Here is a 22997-nt window from a genome sequence, read left to right as displayed (position 1 = left end):
CGGCCATGGAGTTAAAAACTTGTCGCGTCGTCGCCTGTGAGAAACATGTTGGATCGGAGCAACCGTCGGAACATTTTACATTCTTGATTGATTGAAAGTTACCAGCGTTGCAGCAACATTGAGCACATGCGGTGACGATCGATGTGTCGCCCGTCTCTTTTTCGCCCTGGAAAGCAAAGCTTGCGGTAGCTGGCTGGCGTGCGTGAAATCGATTTACCGTGGACCCGGCAATTACCTTCCTTCCGTGCGGAAACCGAGCGATTGGGCCCACATGTAAGCCTGCTTTCGCAAAGCTCACTGCTGCTCCTACAGGCATGGTGGTCATGCTCGTGCCTGATGTCATGAGACATGAGAGCCGTTTGCGTCCACAGCGTTGGGCAGATACGCACGCGTATACGGCGGCTTTCGAAAAACAGATACGCGTATACGCAGTGTCACGAGTAGCACTATGCACTCTTCGTACAGTAGTAGGAGGAGTAATAGTACGTACTGACGCATGGACGTCTACAGCGCCATGCACGCTGCATGCACGAGGCGGGAGAGCCAGGAGGGACAGCGGCCCTGTGGCCACGTGGAGCCCATCTAGCGGAGGGTCTGCCCGTAAAGGTAAAGTACGGCAGCTGCTGCCAGTCTCCGTCCCGGCACGTGGCATTTGCCCGTTTCTCCGTTGACCATCCCTGGCTTATTTTCTTTCTTTCTTTTTATCGTACTCATACGTATCTACAGAGCCCAGTACCCTGGCGTACTGCTAGGGTTGGGTTTTCTACCGGTACACGGAGATGAATCTCAACCTCAGATGTTTCCAGAACAAAATCCGACGTACATGAAGACTTTTCAAAAGAGAAACGGGCAGAAAAGAGAAGATCAGTAATGAGCACATGATTTTGGTCTTATTTTGCAGCACCGAAACATTGTAGTTTACCACTACTCCACATCCCAATATATTCATCCACCAGCCTAGCATCTTTTTCTTTTACGGGAAAATACCAGCCTAGCATCTGCTGCTACCACTACTACGACTGCCGCAAAAATCACTCCAGGGAACAAAAGAAAAGCCAAGGGAAACAAAAAAAAAGCAATTAGTAAATGACAGCTACCACCAGCGGTTCTCTCGAATCTGCATCGCTGCCTACTACTTCGCCTCGAGTCGAGAAGATTAAAATGGAAAATAAATCGGAAAAGGTAAAAATGAACAACAGGGCAAGAGTAAATTCCCGGCTCTTCCAGCTGTCGCGCCCCATGGGGTCCTGCCGCACCGCACGCCGCCTACCCACACTGGGACTGGGAAGGTGGGCCCATGCATCGCTTCTTGGCATCGGCGACGTTGGCTGCCGATCCGACGGTCCGGTCGCTCTCCGAGCTGGCGCTGCGGTAGTGGCCGTGCCCGAGGACCGTCACCGGCGTCTCGGCGCTCGCCGCCGGTCCGACGCCGACGCCGACCACACCGCAGACCGCCGCCATCACCTCGCCGCACTCCCGTAGCTTCTCCTGGACAGAGGGTTGATCATTGTGAGAGGAGCGCACGAAATTATCAACTCCGACGAGAAAACAAGAAAGCTTATCAGCAGTGCGGGTCAATCGCTGCGCTCGGGCGCGTTTCACGAGGAAAATAACTACGAAAAGGCGAACAGTTGGGGTGGCCAAGGTCTCCTCTCCCAAAGGATCTGGAGTGTGTTTGGCGTGGCGTGACATGACAGGTGGTGGTTACTTGGGAGAATTAAGGGGGGGTTTAGTGGGCAGTGGAGAACAAAAATGTGCGGTTTTATAATATCATGCTCACGCTATTTACAAAGGGGCAAGCGGCCACGGCGGCTTGGAAGGCGGGGAGGTGGGCGACGGCGATCTCTCCGGCGGCGGCCAGCAGCGCCGACGCGGCCACCACGGACGGCGAGAACTCCGCCATCTTCACCTCTGCAGGACGGGAAGAGATCAGCGGTTGAGCGGGCGATGAATCTGAGGGCAAAGCGTTCGGGTTTGCTTGGCATTGGCATGCCGGAGGAGCGCGCGCACGTACCGGGCTGGGCACGGAGGAGGAGGTCGACGGCGCGCTCCTTGACGGCGTCCAGCAGGGCCGGGTGCCGCGGCGGAGGGAAGCACGCCGAGAGGAAGAAGCCGAGGAAGGCGAGCGGCGTCACGGAGCGCGCGCGCCACTCCAGCGCGCCCAGCACCACCCGCTCCATGCGCCGGATGGTCACCGCGTCGAACATGAACTCCTCGTCCCTCTGCAAGCCACGTACGCACGCCAACACACGCTTGATTGACAACTAATCCCCATATGAACTCGCGACAGAGCAACCGAAAAGGAAAAGGGCAATAATCAGCGTACTTGGATGTAGTCCATGGAGATTGCGTCGACGCGCTGCATCTTGGCGGCGATGGAGAGGCAGCTGATGGCGAGCAGCCGCGGCGCCCATGGCTTGCGCTCGAACTGCGGGGCAGAACCACGGGCTGTCAGATCAGACCGAAATATTGTAGATTCTTGAAAGAAAGACACCATCTTTCGCCTTCTTACCGGCAATTGGCCCTTGGAGAGGAAGCGATCCACGTAGTTCAGCGCGAGGTAGGCCACCCGCGGGTGCACGGCGAGCTCCCCGTCGTACCGCACCTGGGCCAACCGAGGCTGATCGGATCAGAAAGGGAAGGGGACGAACCGCTCGCGAGAAAGAACCCCATGAAGGAAGACCCGTACCTTGGAGATGAATCGGGCGGCGTCGCGGCGGACGGCGGAGGCGGCGGCGGACACGGAGGGCGCGTGGTGGGCCTCGGCGTCGAGGAGGCTGGCGATCGGCTCGTCGGCGGGGCTCGTGAAGGGGTTCTCCAAGTCGAACTCGTACTCGTAGCCGTAGACGTACTCGTCCTCCCCCGGCATGTCCATGGCGTCCGTACGAGGAAGGGGCAAGAACACGCCAAGAAGCGCAGGCTGTGGCTTTATGGGGGAGAGGAAGCCACCATTGCTGCCTGCTACGCAGTGTGCTAGTACTAGCTGTGTCTGGTTGGGAAGATGGCCTTTAATAAGGGAACCGTCGGGGTCCGGGGACAATGGCACAAAAGGTGTGGATTTGGGGTTCTTTTTGTAAAGATCGTGGAGACGGCGAGGCCCGAGACAGGAGGAGGGGGAGGGCATGGAGGAAAGAGAGGACGAGGAAGAAAGTTTCTGGTGGCGACCCACCTGTCATGGATGCCAAATGATCGCTGCGCTTGTGCGTGACCCTGTGAGACCAGACGATTTACTCCGCGGCGGCCCCATGCGTTTTGTCTTTTGACAGCTCTCATCCATGTGAAGAAACGTGGTATGGTGATTCTTGCTAAAAATGTCGACGCCATTGTACAACACTAATCACAACATTTTTGGTCGACATAAGTAGAGATCCTTGTAACTATGGCGAGTCCCCCCCCCCCCCCCCCCACCCACCCAACAAAAAAAATTATAGGGCAAATCTCTATCGCGAGATGATGCTAATTCTTAGCGTTTTAATCTTTAAAGAAGGAGATCATGCGGATGCAGCAACTGCTCACAGTGGCGGTTCCAGAGGGAGGCGGCGAGATTTGCGAGAAGAGTCCTTCCTCCCTCTCCCTCGCCTCGCCTCGCCTTTGAAAGGGCACATAGTTCAATCGTCAACTAAATCCAGTTGTTCGTAGTCAAGATCCATCCATCCATGTGTCGAAATCTAGAAGTCGTAACGTGCGGCAGGGCAGTAACCACATGATAACCCAGGCGCCGTCATGGCAATTTTCGAGCACACGCCAACGTACCCATCTGTCTGAGTCAGCAATGCGCGAGTGCCGAGGAGATTGCGTTCTTCGTTGTCTAGTCAAATCCCACTATTTACGCGGCTGAATCAATTTGGCAACACAAAAAAGATTTGTCATGTCATCACTCACGGCACTAATCGGATTTCCCCTTAGTCGGGTAAAATATGAACCCTATTATGACAACTCTGGGTCAAATGTTTCGTGCCAATTTACAAAATAATCAAGTGACCTCACACTCAGCATAGATAAGTTCTGTAATCTAGGTGTTGTTAATCCGTCTCCTGAAGATTGCTAAATTACTCAAGGACACCCTAAACAAGGGAAAAAATTGGTATCCTTTGTAGCATGGGTTGAGGCTTCAATATGGAACCAAGTCCTGAAATTCGCAAATTCGGATATGATGAAGATGAATGAACGATGTTCCTCAGGGATACCGACTCGCATCTCCTCGAGAGAGTCAGACCAGGCGCCAACATCATCACTCGAATTATATGATACGCCCTCAGTCGAGCCGCAAGTCAGCCTCTCCCAAAAGATGATCGAGTATCACTCGTTCTTTTTCATAACTTGTTTGAATTAACCATTTCCACATGCATTTGCTCTATAGAGTCCACATGGTCTCTTCACGAGTAAACTAGCAGCGTCTCAAGTCCGAAGACCACTCAGAACCTATGTTCCACTACGGGTCCAATCGGAATCTACTTCTTTTGAGGGTTTGGTTGATTTATGTATCGATACCCTGACAGACTTGTGGGCTAATGACGAGGCAATTCCCCACCATGTAGGCCCACAATTACATAAAGGCTCGGCTAAGGGCCTAGGCAGGCCTAGGCCCATGTACGCTAAGGACCCGGTCAGGATTAGGAACAGGGGACAGGCCATCAGTTAGAGCGAGCACGAGTTAGGGACCAACTATCCACTAGGTTGCCTGCTACTTGTGAGCTACATTGGGATTTTCCCTGGAGAGGAATGGTGAAGCAATATAGTAGTGGATAGTATTTACCTCGGTAGGGAATCAAGGTTATCGAACCAATAGAAGACTTAGGCAAACAACCTTTAGCAGTACCTACACATAGAAAAGCAAATACTTGCACCCAACGCGGGCAAGAGGGTTGTCAATCCCCTTGTACTCTTTAATTGCAAGGATTAAATCTGATATTGTAGATAGCAAATTGCAAAGTAAATTAAAATTAATAAAGTTGTAGCAAGGTATTTTTGTTATTTGTAATATGATTAAAATATATTCGGGGGCCATAGTTTCACTAGAGGCTTCTCTCGTAAAAATAGCATACGGTGGGTAGACAAATTATGACGTTAATGATAGAAAAGCGTATAGTTATGACGTTATTCATGGCATGATCATGTATATAGACATTACGTCCATGCCAAGTAGACCGACTCCTGCCTGCATCTACTATTATTACTCTACCAATCGACCGCTATCCAGCATGCGTCTATGGTATTAAGTTCATGACAAACGGAGTAATGCTTTAAGCAAGATGACATATGTAGACAATAAAACCAAGCAATATGATTAAACCTTGTCATTTTCTCCTTAGTAGTGACAATACAATACGTGCCTCACTACCCCTGCTGTCACCGAGTGAGGACACCGCAAGATTGAACCTACTACTATGCACCACTTCCATTGAAGATCAACGAAGCAACTTGGCCAAAGAAAACCCATAGATCGAAAAGCATAACATAGCTATAACAGTCATACATAATAAAGTTCAGAAAAGATTCAACTACTTTCAAAGAATTATCCAATCATAACCCCATAATTCATCGGATCCCAACAAACACACCGCGAAAGAAGATTACATCGGATAAAATTCCAAGGGGAACTGTGATAGCTGACTTAATAGGGATGATAGACTACTCATATCAATAAGGAAATCCTTTTCCGGGAGCCCATTAGGACAGAACTTCAAAGTTAAGCATGCTCACCTTGGAGTAGTTTTAGGATGGGTGACCGACCAGGAAGTTGCTCCTGGGTGTGCACAAGTGAGGACAAAGTGCACAGAAAAGACTAGTATTGATCTGTGGGGCCAGTCTAGATCCCGCCAGGAGTAACGACCACCGGCGGGTGTGTCTGGGGCATTACAAGTTGGTATCAGAACCGACCCTCGCGGTTATACTGATGTTTGTGGACAGGTGTGCGGTCATGTTGTTCATGACCTTTGTGACCCGTCGTGGCACACGGCATGGCACATGTACCGGACTACATGCATAGACGTATGTGCCAAGAGGGAACATTCCTGTGGCCCGACGAGGACGTCGGTTCCTTTGAGTGGGGGTGTATGTGATATCCTGGCTTAATAGGGATGATAGACTACTCATATCAATAAGGAATTCCTTTTTTCCGAGAGCCCATTCAGACAGAACTCCAAAGTTAAGCGTGCTCAGCTTGGAGTAGTTTCATGATGGGTGACTGACCGGGAAGTTGCTACCTAGTGCGCACGAGTGCGGGCAAAGTGCGCAGAAAAGACTAGTATTGATCTGTGGGGCCAGTCTAGATCCCGCCAGGAGTAATGACCACCGGCGGGTGTGTCCGGGGTGTTACATGAACATTGTATTGAAGATCAAAGAGAGAGAGAGAGGAAACCATATAGATAATCACTATGGACCCGTAGGTCTGTGGTAAATACTCATAGATCATCGGAGGTGCATTAAGGTTGATATAGAAGCCCTATCTGATCGATTCTCCCTACAGAGAGTACCGAAAAAGGCATCCAAACAGGATCGCGGAAGAACAGAAGCTTGCGGCGGCGGAACATTGTTTCGAAAGTCTCGCATCAGCTCGGTGGATTGATAGGCAATGGAGAGGCCTTTCAATAGATATCAATGCAAGGAATAGTTATTGCCATGCAACGGATTCACTAGAGCTATAAGTGTATGAAAGCTCAATACTGAAACTAAGCGGGTGTGCATCCATCTTGCTTGCTAATGAAGACCTCGGTCATTTGAGGAAGCCCGTCATCGGAATATAGAAGCCAAGTTCTATAATGAAAATTTTCCACTAGTATATGAAAGTGACAAATCAGGAGACTCTCTATATGAAGAACATGGTGCTACTTTGAAGCACAAGTGTGGTAAAAGGATAGTAGCATTGTCCCTTCTCTCTTTTTCTCTCATTCTCTCTCTCTCTCTCCGTCTCTCTCTCTTAGAACAATATCATGAACCTCATCCCCCACATTTTGGAGGACTCATCAATCTCCATCATTCTTTACCTCACTGGGACAATGCTCTAATAATGATGATCGTCCCACTTTTATTTACTCACAACTCAATAATGAAACAAGATGACTCTATATGAATGCCTCTGGCAGTGTACCAGGACGTGCAATGATCTAGCGTAACATGTAGTACAATGATGAACGGTGGCTTTGCCACAAATACCACGTTGATAACCCACAAGTATAGGGGATCGCAACAGTTTTCGAGGGTAGAGTATTCAACCCAAATTTATTGAATCGACACAAGGGGAGCCAAAGAATATTCTCAAGTATTAGCAACTGAGTTGTCAATTCAACCACACCTGGAAACTTAATATCTGCAGCAAAGTGTTTAGTAGCAAAGTAATATGATAGTAGTGGTAACGGTAGCAAAAGGTAACAGTAGCAAGAGTAGTGTTTTTGGTATTTTGTAGTGGTGATAGCAATAGCAACGGAAAAGTAAATAAGCGGAGAACAATATATAGAAAGCTCATAGGCAATGGATCAGTGATGGAGAATTATGCCGGATGCGGTTCATCATGTAACAGTCATAACCTAGGGTGACACAGAACTAGCTCCAGTTCATTGATATAATGTAGGCATGTATTCCGAATATAGTCATACGTGCTTATGGAAAAGAACTTGCATGACATATTTTGTCATACCCTCCCGTGGCAGCGGGGTCCTTACGGAAACTAAGGGATATTAAGGCCTCCTTTTAATAGAGTACCGGAACAAAGCATTAACACATAGTGAATACATGAACTCCTCAAACTACGGTCATCACCGATAAGTATCCCGATTATTTTCACTTCGGGGTTAACGGATCATAACACATAATAGGTGACTATAGACTTGCAAGATAGGATCTAGAACTCTCATATATTGATGAAAACATAATAGGTTCAGATCTGAAATCATGGTACTCGGGCCCTAGTGACAAGCATTAAGCATAGCAAAGTCATAGCAACATCAATCTCAGAACATAGTGGATACTGGGGATCAAACCCTAACAAAACTAACTCGATTACATGATAGATCTCATCCAACCTATCACCATCCAGCAAGCCTAGGATGGAATTACTCACGCACGACGGTGAGCATCATGAAATTGGTGATGGAGGATGGTTGCTGATGATGATGGTGACGAATTCCCCTCTCCGGAGCCCCGAACAGACTCCAGATCAGCCCTCCCGAGAGGTTTTAGGGCTTGGCGGCGGCTCTGTATCGTAAAACGCGATGAATCCTTCTATCTAATTTTTTTCTCCCCGAAACAAAATATATAGAGTTGGAGTTGGAGTTGGAGTCGGAGGAGCTCCAGGGGGCCCACGAGGTAGGGGGCGCGCCCTAGGGGGGCAGGCGCGCCCCCACCCTCGTGGACAGGTGGTGGGCCCCCTGGCATTCATCTTTTGCAGGTATTTTTATATTTTCCAAAAAGTTACTCCGTGAAGTTTCAGGTCATTCCGAGAACTTTAGTTTCTGCACATAAATAACACCATGGTAATTCTGCTGAAAACAACGTCAGTCTGGGTTAGTTCCATTCAAATCATGCATGTTAGAGTCCAAAACAACGGCAAAAGTGTTTGGAAAAGTAGATATGACAGAGACGTATCAACTCCCCCAAGCTTAAACCTTTGCTTGTCCTCAAGCAATTCAGTTGACAAACTAAAAGTGATAAAGAAAAACTTTTACCAACTCTGTTTGCTCTTGTTGTTGTAAATATGTAAAGCCAGCATTCAAGTTTTCAGCAAAGATTATAACTAAGCACATTCGCAATAACGCTTAGGTCTCAAGTTTACTCATATCAATGGCATAATCAACTAGCGAGCAATAATAATAAATCTCGGATGACAACACTTCCTCAAAACAATCATAATATGATATAACAAGATGGTATCTTGCTAGCCCTTTCTAAGACCGCAAAACATAAATGCAGAGCACCTTTAAAGATCAAGGACCGACTAGACATTGTAATTCATGGTAAAAGAGATCCAGTCAAGTCATACCCAATGTAAACTAACAATAATGAATGCAAATGACAGCAGTGCTCTCCAACTGGTGCTTTTTAATAAGAGGATGATGACTCAACATGAAAGTAAATAGATAGGCCCTTCGCAGAGGGAAGCAGGGATTTGTAGAGGTGCCAGAGCTCGGTTTTGAAATAGAAATGAATAATATTTTGAGCGGTATACTTTCATTGTCAACATAACAACCAAGAGATGGCGATATCTTCCATGTTACACACATTATAGGCGGTTCTCAAACAGAATGGTAAAGTTTATACTCCCTCTTCCACCAACAAGCATCAATCCATGGCTTGCTCGAAACAACGAGTGCCTCCAACTAACATGAGTCCCAGGGGGAGTTTTGTTTGCAATTATTGTGATTTAGTTTGCATAAAGCATGGGACCGGGCATCCCGGTGACCAGCCATTTTCTCGTGAGTGAGGAGCGGAGTCCACTCCTCTTGAGAATAACCCGCCTAACATGGAAGATACGGACAGCCCTAGTTGATACATAAGCTATTCGAGCATACAAAACAGGATATTTATTTGAAGGTTTAGAGTTTGGCACATACAAATTTACTTGGAACGGCAGGTAGATACCGTATATAGGTAGGTATGGTGGACTCATATGGAATAACTTTGGGGTTTTATGGAGTTGGATGCACAAGCAGTATTCCTGCTTAGTACAAGTGAAGGCTAGCAAAAGACTGGGAAGCGACCAGCTAGAGAGCGACAACAGTCATGAACATGCATTAAAATTAATCAACACCGAATGCAAGCATGAGTAGGATATAATCTACCATGAACATAAATATCCTGAAGGCTATGTTGATTTTGTTTCAACTACATGCGTGAACATGTGCCAAGTCAAGTCACTTAAATCATTCAGAGGAGGATACCACCCTATCATACCACATCATAACCATTTCAATAGCATGTTGGCACTCAAGGTAAACCATTATAACTCATAGCTAATCAAGCATGGCACAAGAACTATGATCTCTAGTTGTCATTCCGAACATGTTTATTCATAATAGACTGAATCAGGAACGATGAACTAATCATATTTACAAAAACAAACGAGGTCGAGTTCATACCAGCCTTTCTCATCTCAGTCAGTCCATCATATATCGTCATAATTGCCTTTCACTTGCACGACCGAACGATGTGAATAATAATAATTGTGCACGTGCATTGGACTAAGCTGGAATCTGCAAGCATTCAATAAACATGAGAAGACAAGGCAATATGGGTTATTTTGTCAGATCAACATTTATGCATATAAGAGCCACTTCAACAATTTAATCATGGTCTTCTCCCATCGACCCCCAAAGAAAAGAAAAGAAATAAAACTATTTACGCGGGAAACATCCCAACAAGCAAAAGAAGAACATGAAATCTTTTTGGGCTTTCTTTTTAATTACTGCTACAAGCATGGAAAGTAAACTAATTAAAAGCTACAACTAATTTTTTTGGGTTTTCTTAAGGTTTATTAAACACACAAGAAGAAAGCATAAAAAGGAAAGTAAACTAGCATGGATGATACAATGAAAAAGTATGAGCACCGACATCTAGCAATGAGTGTGTGAACATAAGTGTAATGTTGGTGGGAAATACGAACTCCCCCAAGCTTAGGCTTTTGGCCTAAGTTGGTCTATGGCCACGGCTGGCCTGGCGGATATCCATAATAGTAGTTGGGGTCGTACTGCGATGCAGCAGCTATCGCCTCCTGAGCTGCAGCGTGGCGATGAGCGGCCTCCGCTCTCCGCTCGTACTCATCTGCCTCCTCTCTGGTAATAATATATCTTCCTTTTGCCTGATGATCAAAGAAGGCAGGAGCAGGGAGAGTAATACGGACAGCATGCCGTCTGTCAAAGATTAGTCGATACTGTAGAGGTGATTCATTCCTCTCAACAAACTGGTGGTGAACCATAGCATTAAAGTCTAAGTAAGCAGGGGGTAATCCAATATCATCTTCGCGTATGGCTACACCAAGAAAATTAGCTATGCGGGTTGCATAAATTCCACCAAAGAAATCTCCATTAAATCTATTAAGATGCAACCTACGTGCAACAATGGCTTCCAAATTATAAGATTTGTCTCCTAACACATCACTCCTAAGAATATTGAGGTTAGGAACACACATATGACATGCTTTATCTTTACCATTAATGCATCTACCTATGAAGAGAGCAAAATAATGTATAGCAGGAAAGTGAATGCTCCCTATTGTAGCTTGTGTTATATCTCTAGATTCCCCCACAGTTATACTAGCAAGAAAATCTCTAAATTCAGATTTGCGAGGATCCCTGATACTACCCCATTGTGGAAGTTTGCAAGCAGTGGTAAAATCCTCTAAGTCCATAGTGTAAGAATTTTCATACAGATCAAACAGTACAGTTGGAGAATTACGTGAAGATGAAAATTCAAACCTCCTCCAAAGGAATTAGTGAGCTGGTGATACTGGCTGCACTTCTCTTCCTCGAAGCTCACAAGATCAGCGTTACGCAAATATGCGTTAAATTCTTCCTTAATTCCCGCTCGATCCATAAAGTCCTTAGAAGGCCATTCACAAGGACGCACTGGAGCGTCTCTTGGTGGCTCTTCATCGGCATCACGCATTGCAAGCCTGGGTCCTTGCTTCCTTGAAGAACCACCTTGGAACATTTTCCTAAGCATATTTCTTCCTCTGAAAAATTCTGAATTTTTTAGTAACTTCAAAATAAAAGTAAACCAAACTCAATAATATTGATAGCAACTACTCCTACAAGTGCCTAGGACCTATATCATGCATCAAAACTACTTGGAACCATATAAATTTGACATGCAAGCTCAAGAACATGGTCACCTAGGCAGCACAAATTTGCAATGAATAACACACTAGAACAAAAACTAATTGGACCAATGGAGGAGTCACATACCAAGGAACAATCTCCCCAAGCAGTTTTGTGAGAGGTGCTTTGAGCAAGGAGATCGAAAATGGCAGCAAACGAGCTTGGACTCGGGTTTGAGCTGGTTGTTCATGTTTTTGGCAAGAAGAAGGAGTGTGTGGGTGAAAGGATAAGTGGAGGAGGGCCACTGTGGGCCCACGAGGTAGGGGGCGTGCCTAGGGGGGTAGGGCGTGTTGGGGAGCGTAGCAGAAATTCAAAATTTTCCTACGTGTCACCAAGATCTATCTATGGAGAGACCAGCAACGAGGGGAAGGAGAGTGCATCTACATACCCTTGTAGATCGCTAAGCGGAAGCGTTCAAGTGAACGGGGTTGATGGAGTCGTACTCGTCGTGATTCAAATCACCGATGACCAAGTGCCGAACGCACGGCACCTCCGCGTTCAACACACGTGCAGCCCGGTGATGTCTCCCACGCCTTGATCCAGCAAGGAGAGAGGGAGAGGTTGAGGAAGACTCCATCCAGCAGCAGCACAACGGCGTGGTGGTGATGGAGGAGCGTGGCAATCCTGCAGGGCTTCGCCAAGCACCACAGAAGAGGAGGGAGAGAGAGATGCAGGGCTGCACCAACGAGAGATCGAATCACCTGTGTTATGGGCAGCCCCCCAGGCCTCATATATATAGGGGAAGGGGAGGAGGCTGCGCCCCCTCTAGGGTTCCCACCCCTAGAGGGGCGGCAGCCCTAGATGGGTCTTGGGTGGCGGCCAAGAGAGGGGAGAGGGGGAGGCGCCCCTAGGGTGGGCCTTAAGGCCCATCTGGACCTAGGGTTTGCCCCCTCCCACTCTCCCTGCGCCTTGGGCCTTGGTGGGAGGCGCACCAGCCCACTAAGGGGCTGGTTCCTCACCACTCTTGGCCCACGCAACCTTCTGGGGTTGGTGGCCCCACTTGGTGGACCCCCGGGACCCTCCCGGTGGTCCCGGTACGTTACCGATAAACCCCGAAACTCTTCCGGTGACCAAAACAGGACTTCCCATATATAAATCTTTACCTCCGGACCATTCCGGAACTCCTCGTGACGTCCGGGATCTCATCCGGGACTCCGAACAACATTCAGTTACCACATACAAACTTCCTTTATAACCCTAGCGTCATCGAACCTTAAGTGTGTAGACCCTACGGGTTCGGGAGACATGCAGACATGACCGAGACGTTCTCCGGTCAATAACCAACAGCGGGATCTAGATACCCATGTTGGCTCCCACATGTTCCACGATGATCTCATCGGATGAACCACGATGTCAAGGACTTAATCAATCCCGTATTCAATTCCCTTTGTCTAGCGGTACGATACTTGCCCGAGATTCGATCGTCGGTATCCCGATACCTTGTTCAATCTCGTTACCAGCAAGTCTCTTTTACTCGTTCCGTAACACATCATCCCGTGATCAACTCCTTGATCACATTGTGCACATTATGATGATGTCCTACCGAGTGGGCCCAGAGATACCTCTCCGTTTACACGGAGTGACAAATCCCAGTCTCGATTCGTGCCAACCCAACAGACACTTTCGGAGATACCTGTAGTGCACCTTTATAGTCACCCAGTTACGTTGTGACGTTTGGTACACCCAAAGCACTCCTACGGCATCCGGGAGTTGCACAATCTCATGGTCTAAGGAAATGATACTTGACATTAGAAAAGCTTTAGCATACGAACTACACGATCTAGTGCTATGCTTAGGATTGGGTCTTGTCCATCACATCATTCTCCTAATGATGTGATCCCGTTATCAACGACATCCAATGTCCATGGTTAGGAAACCATAACCATATATTGATCAACGAGCTAGTCAACTAGAGGCTTACTAGGGACATGGTGTTGTCTATGTATCCACACATGTATCTGAGTTTCCTATCAATACAATTATAGCATGGATAATAAACGATTATCATGAACAAGGAAATATAATAATAATCAATTTATCATTGCCTCTAGGGCATATTTCCAACAGTCTCCCACTTGCACTAGAGTCAATAATCTAGTTCACATCGCCATGTGATTAACACTCACAGGTCACATCGCCATGTGACTAACATCCAAAGAGTTTACTAGAGTCAATAATCTAGTTCACATCACTATGTGATTAGCACTCAATGAGTTCTAGGTTTGATCATGTTGCTTGTGAGAGAGGTTTTAGTCAACGGGTCTGAACCTTTCAGATTCGTGTGTGCTTTACAAATCTCTATGTCATCTCCTAGATGCAGCTACCACGCTCTATTTGGAGCTATTCCAAATAACTATTCTACTATACGAATCCAGTTTACTACTCAGAATAATCTGGATTAGTCTCACAGTTTGCATCGGCGTAACCCTTTACGACGAACTCTTTTACCACCTCCATAATCGAGAAAATTCCTTAGTCCACTAGTTACTAAGGATAACTTTGACCGCTGTCCTGTGATCCATTCTTGGATCACTCTTGTACCCCTTGACTGACTCATGGCAAGGCACATTTCAGGTGCGGTACACAGCATAGCATACTGTAGAGCCTATGTCTTAAGCATAGGGGGCGACCTTCGTCCTTTCTCTCTATTCTGCCGTGGTCGAGCTTTAAGTCTTAACTTCATACCTTACAACTCAGGCAAGAACTCCTTCTTTGACTGATCCATCTTGAACTCCTTCAAGATCATGTCAAGGTATGTGCTCATTTTGAAAGTAGCATTAAGCGTTTTGATCTATCCTTATAGATCTTGATGCTCAATGTTCAAGTAGCTTAATCCAGGCTTTCATTGAAAAACACTTTCCAAATTACCCTATATGCTTTCCAGAAATTCTACGTCATTTCTGATCAACAATATGTCAACAACATATACTCATCAGAAATTCTATAGTGCTCCCACTCACTTCTTTGGAAATACAAGTTTCTCACAAACTTTGTATAAACCGAAAATCTTTGATCATCTCATCAAAGTGTACATTCCAACTCCGAGATGCTCACTCCAGTCCTCAGAAGGATTGCTGGAGCTTTGCATCCTTATTAGCATCTTTTCAGGATTGACAAAACCTTTCGGTTGTATCACATACAACCTTTCCTCAAAAATCGTCGAGGAAACAATGTTTTGACATCCTATCTGCAAGATTTCATAAATAATGCAGTGATCGCTAACATAATTCTAACAGACTCTTAGCATCGCTACGAGTGAGAAAATCTCACCGTATTCAACTCCTTGAACTTGTCAGAAAACATCTTAACGACAAGTCGAGATTTCTTAATGGTGACATTTACCATCATTGTCCGTCTTCCTTTTAAAATCCATCTGTACTCAACAGCCTTACGACCATCGAGCCATTCTGCCAAAGTCTACACTTTGTTTTCATACATGGATCCTCTCTCGGATTATATGGCCTCAAGCCATTTATCGGAATCCAGGCCCACCATCGCTTCTCCATAGCTCGTAGGTTCATTGTTGTCTAGCAACATGACTTCCAAGACAGGATTACGTACCACTCTGAAGTAGTACGCATCCTTGTCATCCCACGAGGTTTGGGAGTGACTTGATCTGAAGTCTCATGATCAATATCATAAGCTTCCACTTCAATTGGTGTAGGTGCCACAGGAACAACTCTTTGTGCCCTGCTATACACTAGTTGAAGTGACGGTTCAATAACCTCATCAAGTCTCCACCATCCTCCCACTCAATTCTTTCGAGAGAAACTTTTCCTCGAGAAAGGACCCGATTCTAGAAACAATCCTTTATTGCTTTCGGATCTGAGACAGGAGGTATACCCAACTGTTTTTGGGTTGTCCTATGAAGATGCATTTATCCGCTTTGGGTTCGAGCTTATCGGCCTGAAACTTTTCCACATAAGCGTCGCAGCCCCAAACTTTTAAGAAATGACAGCTTAGGTTTCTCTAAACCATAGTTCATACGGTGTCATCTCATCGGAATTACGTGGTGCCCTATTAAAGTGAATGTGGTTGTCTCTAATGCCTAACCCATAAACTATCATGGTAATTCGATAAGAGACATCATGGTATGCATCATATCCAATAGGGTGCAGTTATGATGTTCGGACACACCATCACACTATGGTGTTCCAGGCTGTATTAGTTGTGAAACAATTTCCACAATGTCTTAATTCTGTGCCAAACTCATAATTCAGATATTCATCTCTATGATCATATCATAGATATTTTATCCTCTTGTCACGACGATCTTTCAACTTCACCCTGAAATTACTTGAACCTTTCAACAATTCAGACTCGTGATTCATCAAGTAAATATACTCAACATCTACTCAAATCATCTGTGAAGTAAGAACATAACGATATCCACTACATGCCTCAGCACTCATTGGATTGCACACATCAAAATGTATTACTTCCAACAAGTTGCTTTCTAGTTCCATTTTACTGAAAACGAGGCTTTCAGTCATCTTGCCCATGTGGTATGATTTGCATGTCTCAAGTGATTCAAAATCAAGTGAGTCCAAATGCTCCATTTGCATGGAGTTTCTTCATGCATATACACCAATAGACATGGTTCGCATGCCTCAAACTTTTCAAAAACAAGTGAGCCCAAAGATCCATCAACATGGAGCTTCTTCATGCGTTTTATACCGATATGACTTACGTGGCAGTGCCACAAGTAGGTGGTACTATCATTACTATCTTATATCTTTTGGCATGAACATGTGTATCACTATGATCGAGATTCAATGAACCATTCATTTTAGGTGCAAGACCATTGAAGGTATTATTCAAATAAACAGAGTAACCATTATTCTCCTTAAATGAATAACCGTATTGCGATAGACATAATCCAGTCATGTCTATGCTCAACGCAAACGCCAAATAACAATTATTTAGGTTTTAATACCAATCTCGATGGTAGAGGGAGCGTACGATATTTGATCAACCTTGGAAATACTTCCAACACATATCGTCATCTCACCTTTGGCTAGTCTCCGTTTATTCCGTAGCTTTTATTTCGAGTTACTAACACTTAGCAACTGAACCGGTATCTAATACCCTGGTGCTACTAGGAGTACTAGTAAAGTACACATTAACATAATGTATATCCAATATACTTCTATCGACCTTGCCAGCCTTCTTATCTACCAAGTATCTAGGGTAATTCTGCTCCAGTGGCTGTTCCCTTTATTACAGAAGCACTTAGTCTCGGGTTTGGGTTCAACCTTGGGTCTCTTCACTAGAGCAGCAGCTGAATTGCCGTTTCATGAAGTATCCCTTCTTGCCCTTGCCCTTCTTGAAACTACTGGTTTCACCAACCATCAACAACTGATGCTCCTTCTTGATTTCTACTTTGGTGTCAAACATCGCGAATATCTCAAGGATCATCATATATGTCCCTGATATATTATAGTTCATCACGAAGCTCAAGCAGCTCGGTGGTAATGACTTCGGAGAAACATCACTATCTTATCTGGAAGATCAACTCCCACTCAATTCAAATGATTGTTGTACTTAGACAATCTGAGCACAAGCTCAACAATTGAGCTTTTCTCCCTTAGTTTGTAGGCTAAGAAAATCGTCGGAGGTCTTATACCTCTTGACGTGGGCACGAGCCTGAAATCCCAATTTCAGCCCTCGAAACATCTCATATGTTTTGCGATGTTTCAAAAACGTCTTTGGTGCCTCAATTCTAAACCGTTTAACTGAACTATCACGTAATTATCAAAATGTGTATGTCAGATGTTCGCAACATCCACAGACGACGTTCGAGGTTCAGCACACTGAGCGGTGCATTAAGGACATAAGCCTTCTATGAAGCAATGAGGACAATCCTCAGTTTACGGACCTAGTCTGCATAATTGCTACTATCAACTTTCAACTAATTTTTCTCTAGGAACATATCTAAACAGTAGAACTAAAGCGCGAGCTACGACATAATTTGCAAAATCCTTTTGACTATGTTCAGGATAATTAAGTTTATCTTATGAACTCCCACTCAGATAGACATCCCTCTAGTCATCTAAGTGATTACATGATCCGAGTCAACTAGGCCGTGTCCGATCATCACGTGAGACGGACTAGTCAACATCGGTGAACATCTTCATGTTGATCGTATCTTCTATACGACTCATGCTCGACCTTTCGGTCTTCTGTGTTCCGAGGCCATGTCTGTACATGCTAGGCTCGTCAAGTTAACCCTAAGTGTTTCGCGTGTGTAAATCTGTCTTACACCCGTTGTATGCGAACGTTAGAATCTAACACCCGATCATCACGTGGTGCTTCAAAACACGAACTGTCGCAACGGTGCACAGTTAGGGGAGAACACTTCTTGAAATTGTTGTAAGGGATCATCTTATTTACTACCGTCGTTCTAAGCAAATAAGATGTATAAACATGATAAACATCACATGCAATCAAATAGTAGTGACATGATATGGCCAATATCATATAGCTCCTTCGATCTCCATCTTGGGGCTCCATGATCATCTCGTCACCGGCATGACACCATGATCTCCATCATCATGATCTCCATCATCGTGTCTTCATGAAGTTGTCTTGTCATCTATTACTTCTACTACTACAGCTAACGGTTAGCAATAAAGTAAAGTAATTACATGACGTTTATGTTGACACGCAGGTCATAAATAAATAAAGACAACTCCTATGGCTCCTGCCGGTTGTCATACTCATCGACATGCAAGTCGTGATTCCTATTACAAGAACATGATCAATCTCATACATCACATATATCATTCATCACATCCTTTGGCCATATCACATCACAAAGCATACCCTGCAAAAACAAGTTAGACGTCCTCTAATTGTTGTTTGCATGTTTTACGTGGCTGCTATGGGTTTCTAGCAAGAACGTTTCTTACCTACGCAAAACCACAACGTGATATGCCAATTGCTATTTACCCTTCATAAGGACCCTTTTCATCGAATCCGATCCGACTAAAGTAGGAGAGACAGACACCCGTTAGCCACCTTATGCAACTAGTGCATGTCAGTCGGTGGAACCTGTCTCACGTAAGAGTACGTGTAAGGTCGGTCCGGGCCGCTTCATCCCACGATGCCGCCGAATCAAGATAAGACTAGTAACGACAAGCATATTGAACAAAATCAACGCCCACAACTACTTTGTGTTCTACTTGTGCATAGAAACTACGCATAGACCTAGCTCTGATACCACTGTTGGGGAACGTAGCAGAAATTCAAAATTTTCCTACGTGTCACCAAGATCTATCTATGGAGAGACCATCAACGAGGGGAAGGAGAGTGCATCTACATACCCTTGTAGATCGCTAAGCGGAAGCGTTCAAGTGAACGGGGTTGATGGAGTCATACTCGTTGTGATTCAAATCACCGATGACCAAGTGCCGAACGCACGGCACCTCCGCGTTCAACACACGTGCAGCCCGGTGACGTCTCCCACGCCTTGATCCAGAAAGGAGAGAGGGAGAGGTTGAGGAAGACTCCATCCAGCAGCAGCACACCGGTGTGGTGGTGATGGAGGAGCGTGGCAATCCTGCAGGGCTTCGCCAAGCACCACAGAAGAGGAGGGAGAGAGAGATGCAGGGCTGCACCAACGAGAGATCGAATCACCTGTGTTATGGGAAGCCCCCCAGGCCTCATATATATAGGGGAAGGGGAGGAGGCTGCGCCCCCTCTAGGGTTCCCACCCCTAGAGGGGCGGCAGCCCTAGATGGGTCTTGGGTGGCGGCCAAGAGAGGGGAGAGGGGGAGGCGCCCCTAGGGTGGGCCTTAAGGCCCATCTGGACCTAGGGTTTGCCCCCTCCCACTCTCCCTGCGCCTTGGGCCTTGGTGGGAGGCGCACCAGCCCACTAAGGGGCTGGTACCTCACCACTCTTGGCCCACGCAACCTTCTGGGGTTGGTGGCCCCACTTGGTGGACCCCCGGGACCCTCCCGGTGGTCCCGGTACGTTACCAATAAACCCCGAAACTCTTCCGGTGACCAAAACAGGACTTCCCATATATAAATCTTTACCTCCGGACCATTCCGGAACTCCTCGTGACGTCCGGGATCTCATCCGGGACTCTGAACAACATTCGGTTACCACATACAAACTTCCTTTATAACCCTAGCGTCATCGAACCTTAAGTGTGTAGACCCTACGGGTTCGGGAGGCATGCAGACATGACCGAGACGTTCTCCGGTCAATAACCAACAGCGGGATCTGGATACCCATGTTGGCTCCCACATGTTCCACGATGATCTCATCGGATGAACCACGATGTCAAGGACTTAATCAATCCCGTATTCAATTCCCTTTGTCTAGCGGTACGATACTTGCCCGAGATTCGATCGTCGGTATCCCGATACCTTGTTCAATCTCGTTACCAGCAAGTCTCTTTTACTCGTTCCGTAACACATCATCCCGTGATCAACTCCTTGATCACATTGTGCACATTATGATGATGTCCTACCGAGTGGGCCCAGAGATACCTCTCCGTTTACACGGAGTGACAAATCCCAGTCTCGATTCGTGCCAACCCAACAGACACTTTCGGAGATACCTGTAGTGCACCTTTATAGTCACCCAGTTACGTTGTGACGTTTGGTACACCCAAAGCACTCCTACGGCATCCGGGAGTTGCACAATCTCATGTTCTAAGGAAATGATACTTGACATTAGAAAAGCTTTAGCATACGAACTACACGATCTAGTGCTATGCTTAGGATTGGGTCTTGTCCATCACATCATTCTCCTAATGATGTGATCCCGTTATCAACGGCATCCAATGTTCATGGTTAGGAAACCATAACCATCTATTGATCAACGAGCTAGTCAACTAGAGGCTTACTAGGGACATGGTGTTGTCTATGTATCCACACATGTATCTGAGTTTCCTATCAATACAATTATAGCATGGATAATAAACGATTATCATGAACAAGGAAATATAATAATAATCAATTTATCATTGCCTCTAGGGCATATTTCCAACAGGGCGCGCCCTCCACCCTCGTGGCCAGGTGGATGGCCCCCCTGCTGTGTTCTCGGTGCCAAATATTCTCAAATATTCTAGAAAAAATCATATTTAAATTTCAGGACGTTTGGAGAACTTCTATTTTCGGGGTATTTTTATATTGCACGAATAATCAGATAACAGACAGAAAAATATTTATTTTTATTTTATTTAATATAAATAACACAAATTAAAAGTGGGGTACAAAAGGTTGTGCCTTCTAGTTTCATCCATCTCATGCTCATCAAAAGGAATCCACTAACAAGGTTGATCAGGTCTTGTTGACGAACTCATTCCGAATAACATGGAACCGGAGAAATTTCGAATAACACTATGTTACCTCAACGGGGATATGCACATCCCCAACAACAAGAATATCATATTTCTTCTTGACAGTAGGAAGAGGAAATTCAAAACCTCCAAATATAATCGATGGAATTTTTCCAATGGAATTGATACTGTGGACTTGAGGTTGTTTCCTCGGAAAGTGTACCGTATGCTCATTACCATTAACATGAAAAGTGACATTGGCTTTAGTGCAATCAATAACAGCCCCTACAGTGTTCAAAAAGGGTCTTCCAAGAATAATAGACATACTATCGTCCTCGGGAATATCAAGAATAACAAAGTCGGTTAAAATAGTAACGTTTGCAACTACAACAGGCACATCCTCACAAATACCGACTTGTATAGCAGTTGATTTATCGTCCATTTGCAAAGATATTTCAGTAGGTGTCAACTTATTCAAATCAAGTCTACGATATAAAGAGAGAGGCATAACACTAACACCGGCTCCAAGATCACATAAAGCAGTTTTAACATAATTTATTTTAATGGAGCATGGTATAGTGGGTACTCCTGGATCTCCAAGTTTCTTTGGTATTCCACCCTCAAAAGTATAATTAGCAAGCATGGTGGAAATTTCAGCTTCCGGCATCTTTCTTTTATTTGAAACAATATCTTTCATATACTTAGCATAAGGATTCATTTTGAGCATATCAGTTAATCGCATACGCAAAAAGATAGGTCTAATCATTTCAGCAAAGCGCTCAAAATCCTCATCATCCTTTTTCTTGGATGGTTTGGGAGGGAAAGGCATGGGTTTCTGAACCCAAGGCTCTCTTTCTTTACCATGTTTCCTAGCAACAAAGTCTTTCTTATCATAATGTTGATTCTTTGATTGTGGGTTATCAAGATCAACAACAGGTTCAATTTCTATATCATTATCATTACTAAGTTGAGCATCATCATGAACATTATCATTAACATTATCACTAGTTTCAGGTTCATTACCAGATTGTGTTTTAGCATCAGAAATAGAAATATCATTGGGATATTCAGGGGTTTCTGTGATAGGTTTACTAGAAGCATGCAAAGTCCTATCATTTTTCTTTTTCTCCTATTAGAAGGACTAGGTGCATCTACATTATTTCTGTAACGCATGGTCTGGCTTATTAGGGATGATAGACTACTCATATCAATAAGGAATTCCTTATTTTCCGGGAGCCCATTCGGACAGAACTCCAAAGTTAAGCATGATCAGCTTGGAGTAGTGTCGGGATGGGTGACCGACCGGGAAGTTGCTCCCGGGTGCGCACGAGTGAGGACAAAGTGCGCAGAAAAGACTAGTATTGATCTGTGGGGCCAGTCTAGATCCATCCAGGAGTAACGACCACCGACGGGTGTGTCTGGGGCATTACAAGTTGGTATCTGAGCCAGGTTACTTGTAACGCCCCGGACACACCCACCGATGGTCTTTACTCCTGGCGGGATCTAGACTGGCCCCACAGATCAATACTAGTCTTTTCTGCGCACTTTGTCCTCACTCGTGCGCACCCGGGAGCAACTTCCCGGTCGGTCACCCATCCCGACACTACTCCAAGCTGAGTACGCTTAACTTTGGAGTTCTGTCCGAATGGGCTCCCGGAAAAGAAGGAATTCCTTATTGATATGAGTAGTCTATCATCCCTAATAAGCCAGGCCATCACAATTTCTCTGAGAATCTTGCTCAATTCTCTTAGGGTGGACTTCAGGATACAAAGGTTCCTGAGTCATTCTACCAGTTCTAGTAGCCACTCTAACAGCATAATCATTATTCTTACTATTCAATTCATTGAGCAAATCATTTTGAGCTTTAAGTACTTGTTCTACTTGAGTGGTAACC

At 45.4% G+C, this 22997-nt stretch overlaps 1 protein-coding gene across 2 annotated transcripts; it reads right to left on the bottom strand.

Annotated features, from left to right (window-relative positions):
- Positions 1-868: 868 nt before the first annotated feature.
- LOC125541373 (cyclin-D6-1) lies at positions 869-3040 on the bottom strand. 2 transcript variants are annotated; one of them, XM_048704800.2, is made up of 6 exons: positions 2690-3040; positions 2513-2605; positions 2327-2428; positions 2015-2222; positions 1790-1911; positions 869-1488 (listed from the first exon to the last, which is right to left on the bottom strand). In XM_048704800.2, exons 1-6 carry the CDS (start codon positions 2873-2875, stop codon positions 1267-1269), a joined length of 933 nt encoding a protein of 310 aa, XP_048560757.2. In that variant the 5' UTR covers positions 2876-3040; the 3' UTR covers positions 869-1266. The 2 variants fall into 2 exon arrangements, with proteins under 2 accessions (XP_048560757.2, XP_048560756.2); XM_048704799.2 differs by having other exon boundaries at positions 1781-1911; positions 2690-3039.
- Positions 3041-22997: the final 19957 nt, after the last annotated feature.

Source organism: Triticum urartu, chromosome 2A, assembly GCF_056163025.1.
Source record: "Triticum urartu cultivar PI428250 chromosome 2A, HENAU_Tu73, whole genome shotgun sequence".
Classification (NCBI taxonomy): Eukaryota; Viridiplantae; Streptophyta; class Magnoliopsida; order Poales; family Poaceae; genus Triticum; species Triticum urartu.
The sequence above is the reverse complement of the archived record's forward strand: the minus strand, read 5'-3'. Positions and strand labels throughout refer to the sequence as shown.

What these genes read in the sequence shown, in the direction of transcription:
- LOC125541373 (XM_048704799.2), bottom strand. Translation starts at nt 2,875, where the DNA reads ATGGACATGCCGGGGGAGGACGAGTACGTCTACGGCTACGAGTACGAG. An exon ending in CCGCCCGATTCATCTCCAAG is followed by an intron (nt 2,606 to 2,689) that starts GTACGGGTCTTC and finishes CGGTTGGCCCAG; the next exon opens with GTGCGGTACGACGGGGAGCT. An exon ending in CTTGCCCCTTTGTAAATAGC is followed by an intron (nt 1,489 to 1,780) that starts GTGAGCATGATA and finishes CCCTCTGTCCAG; the next exon opens with GAGAAGCTACGGGAGTGCGG.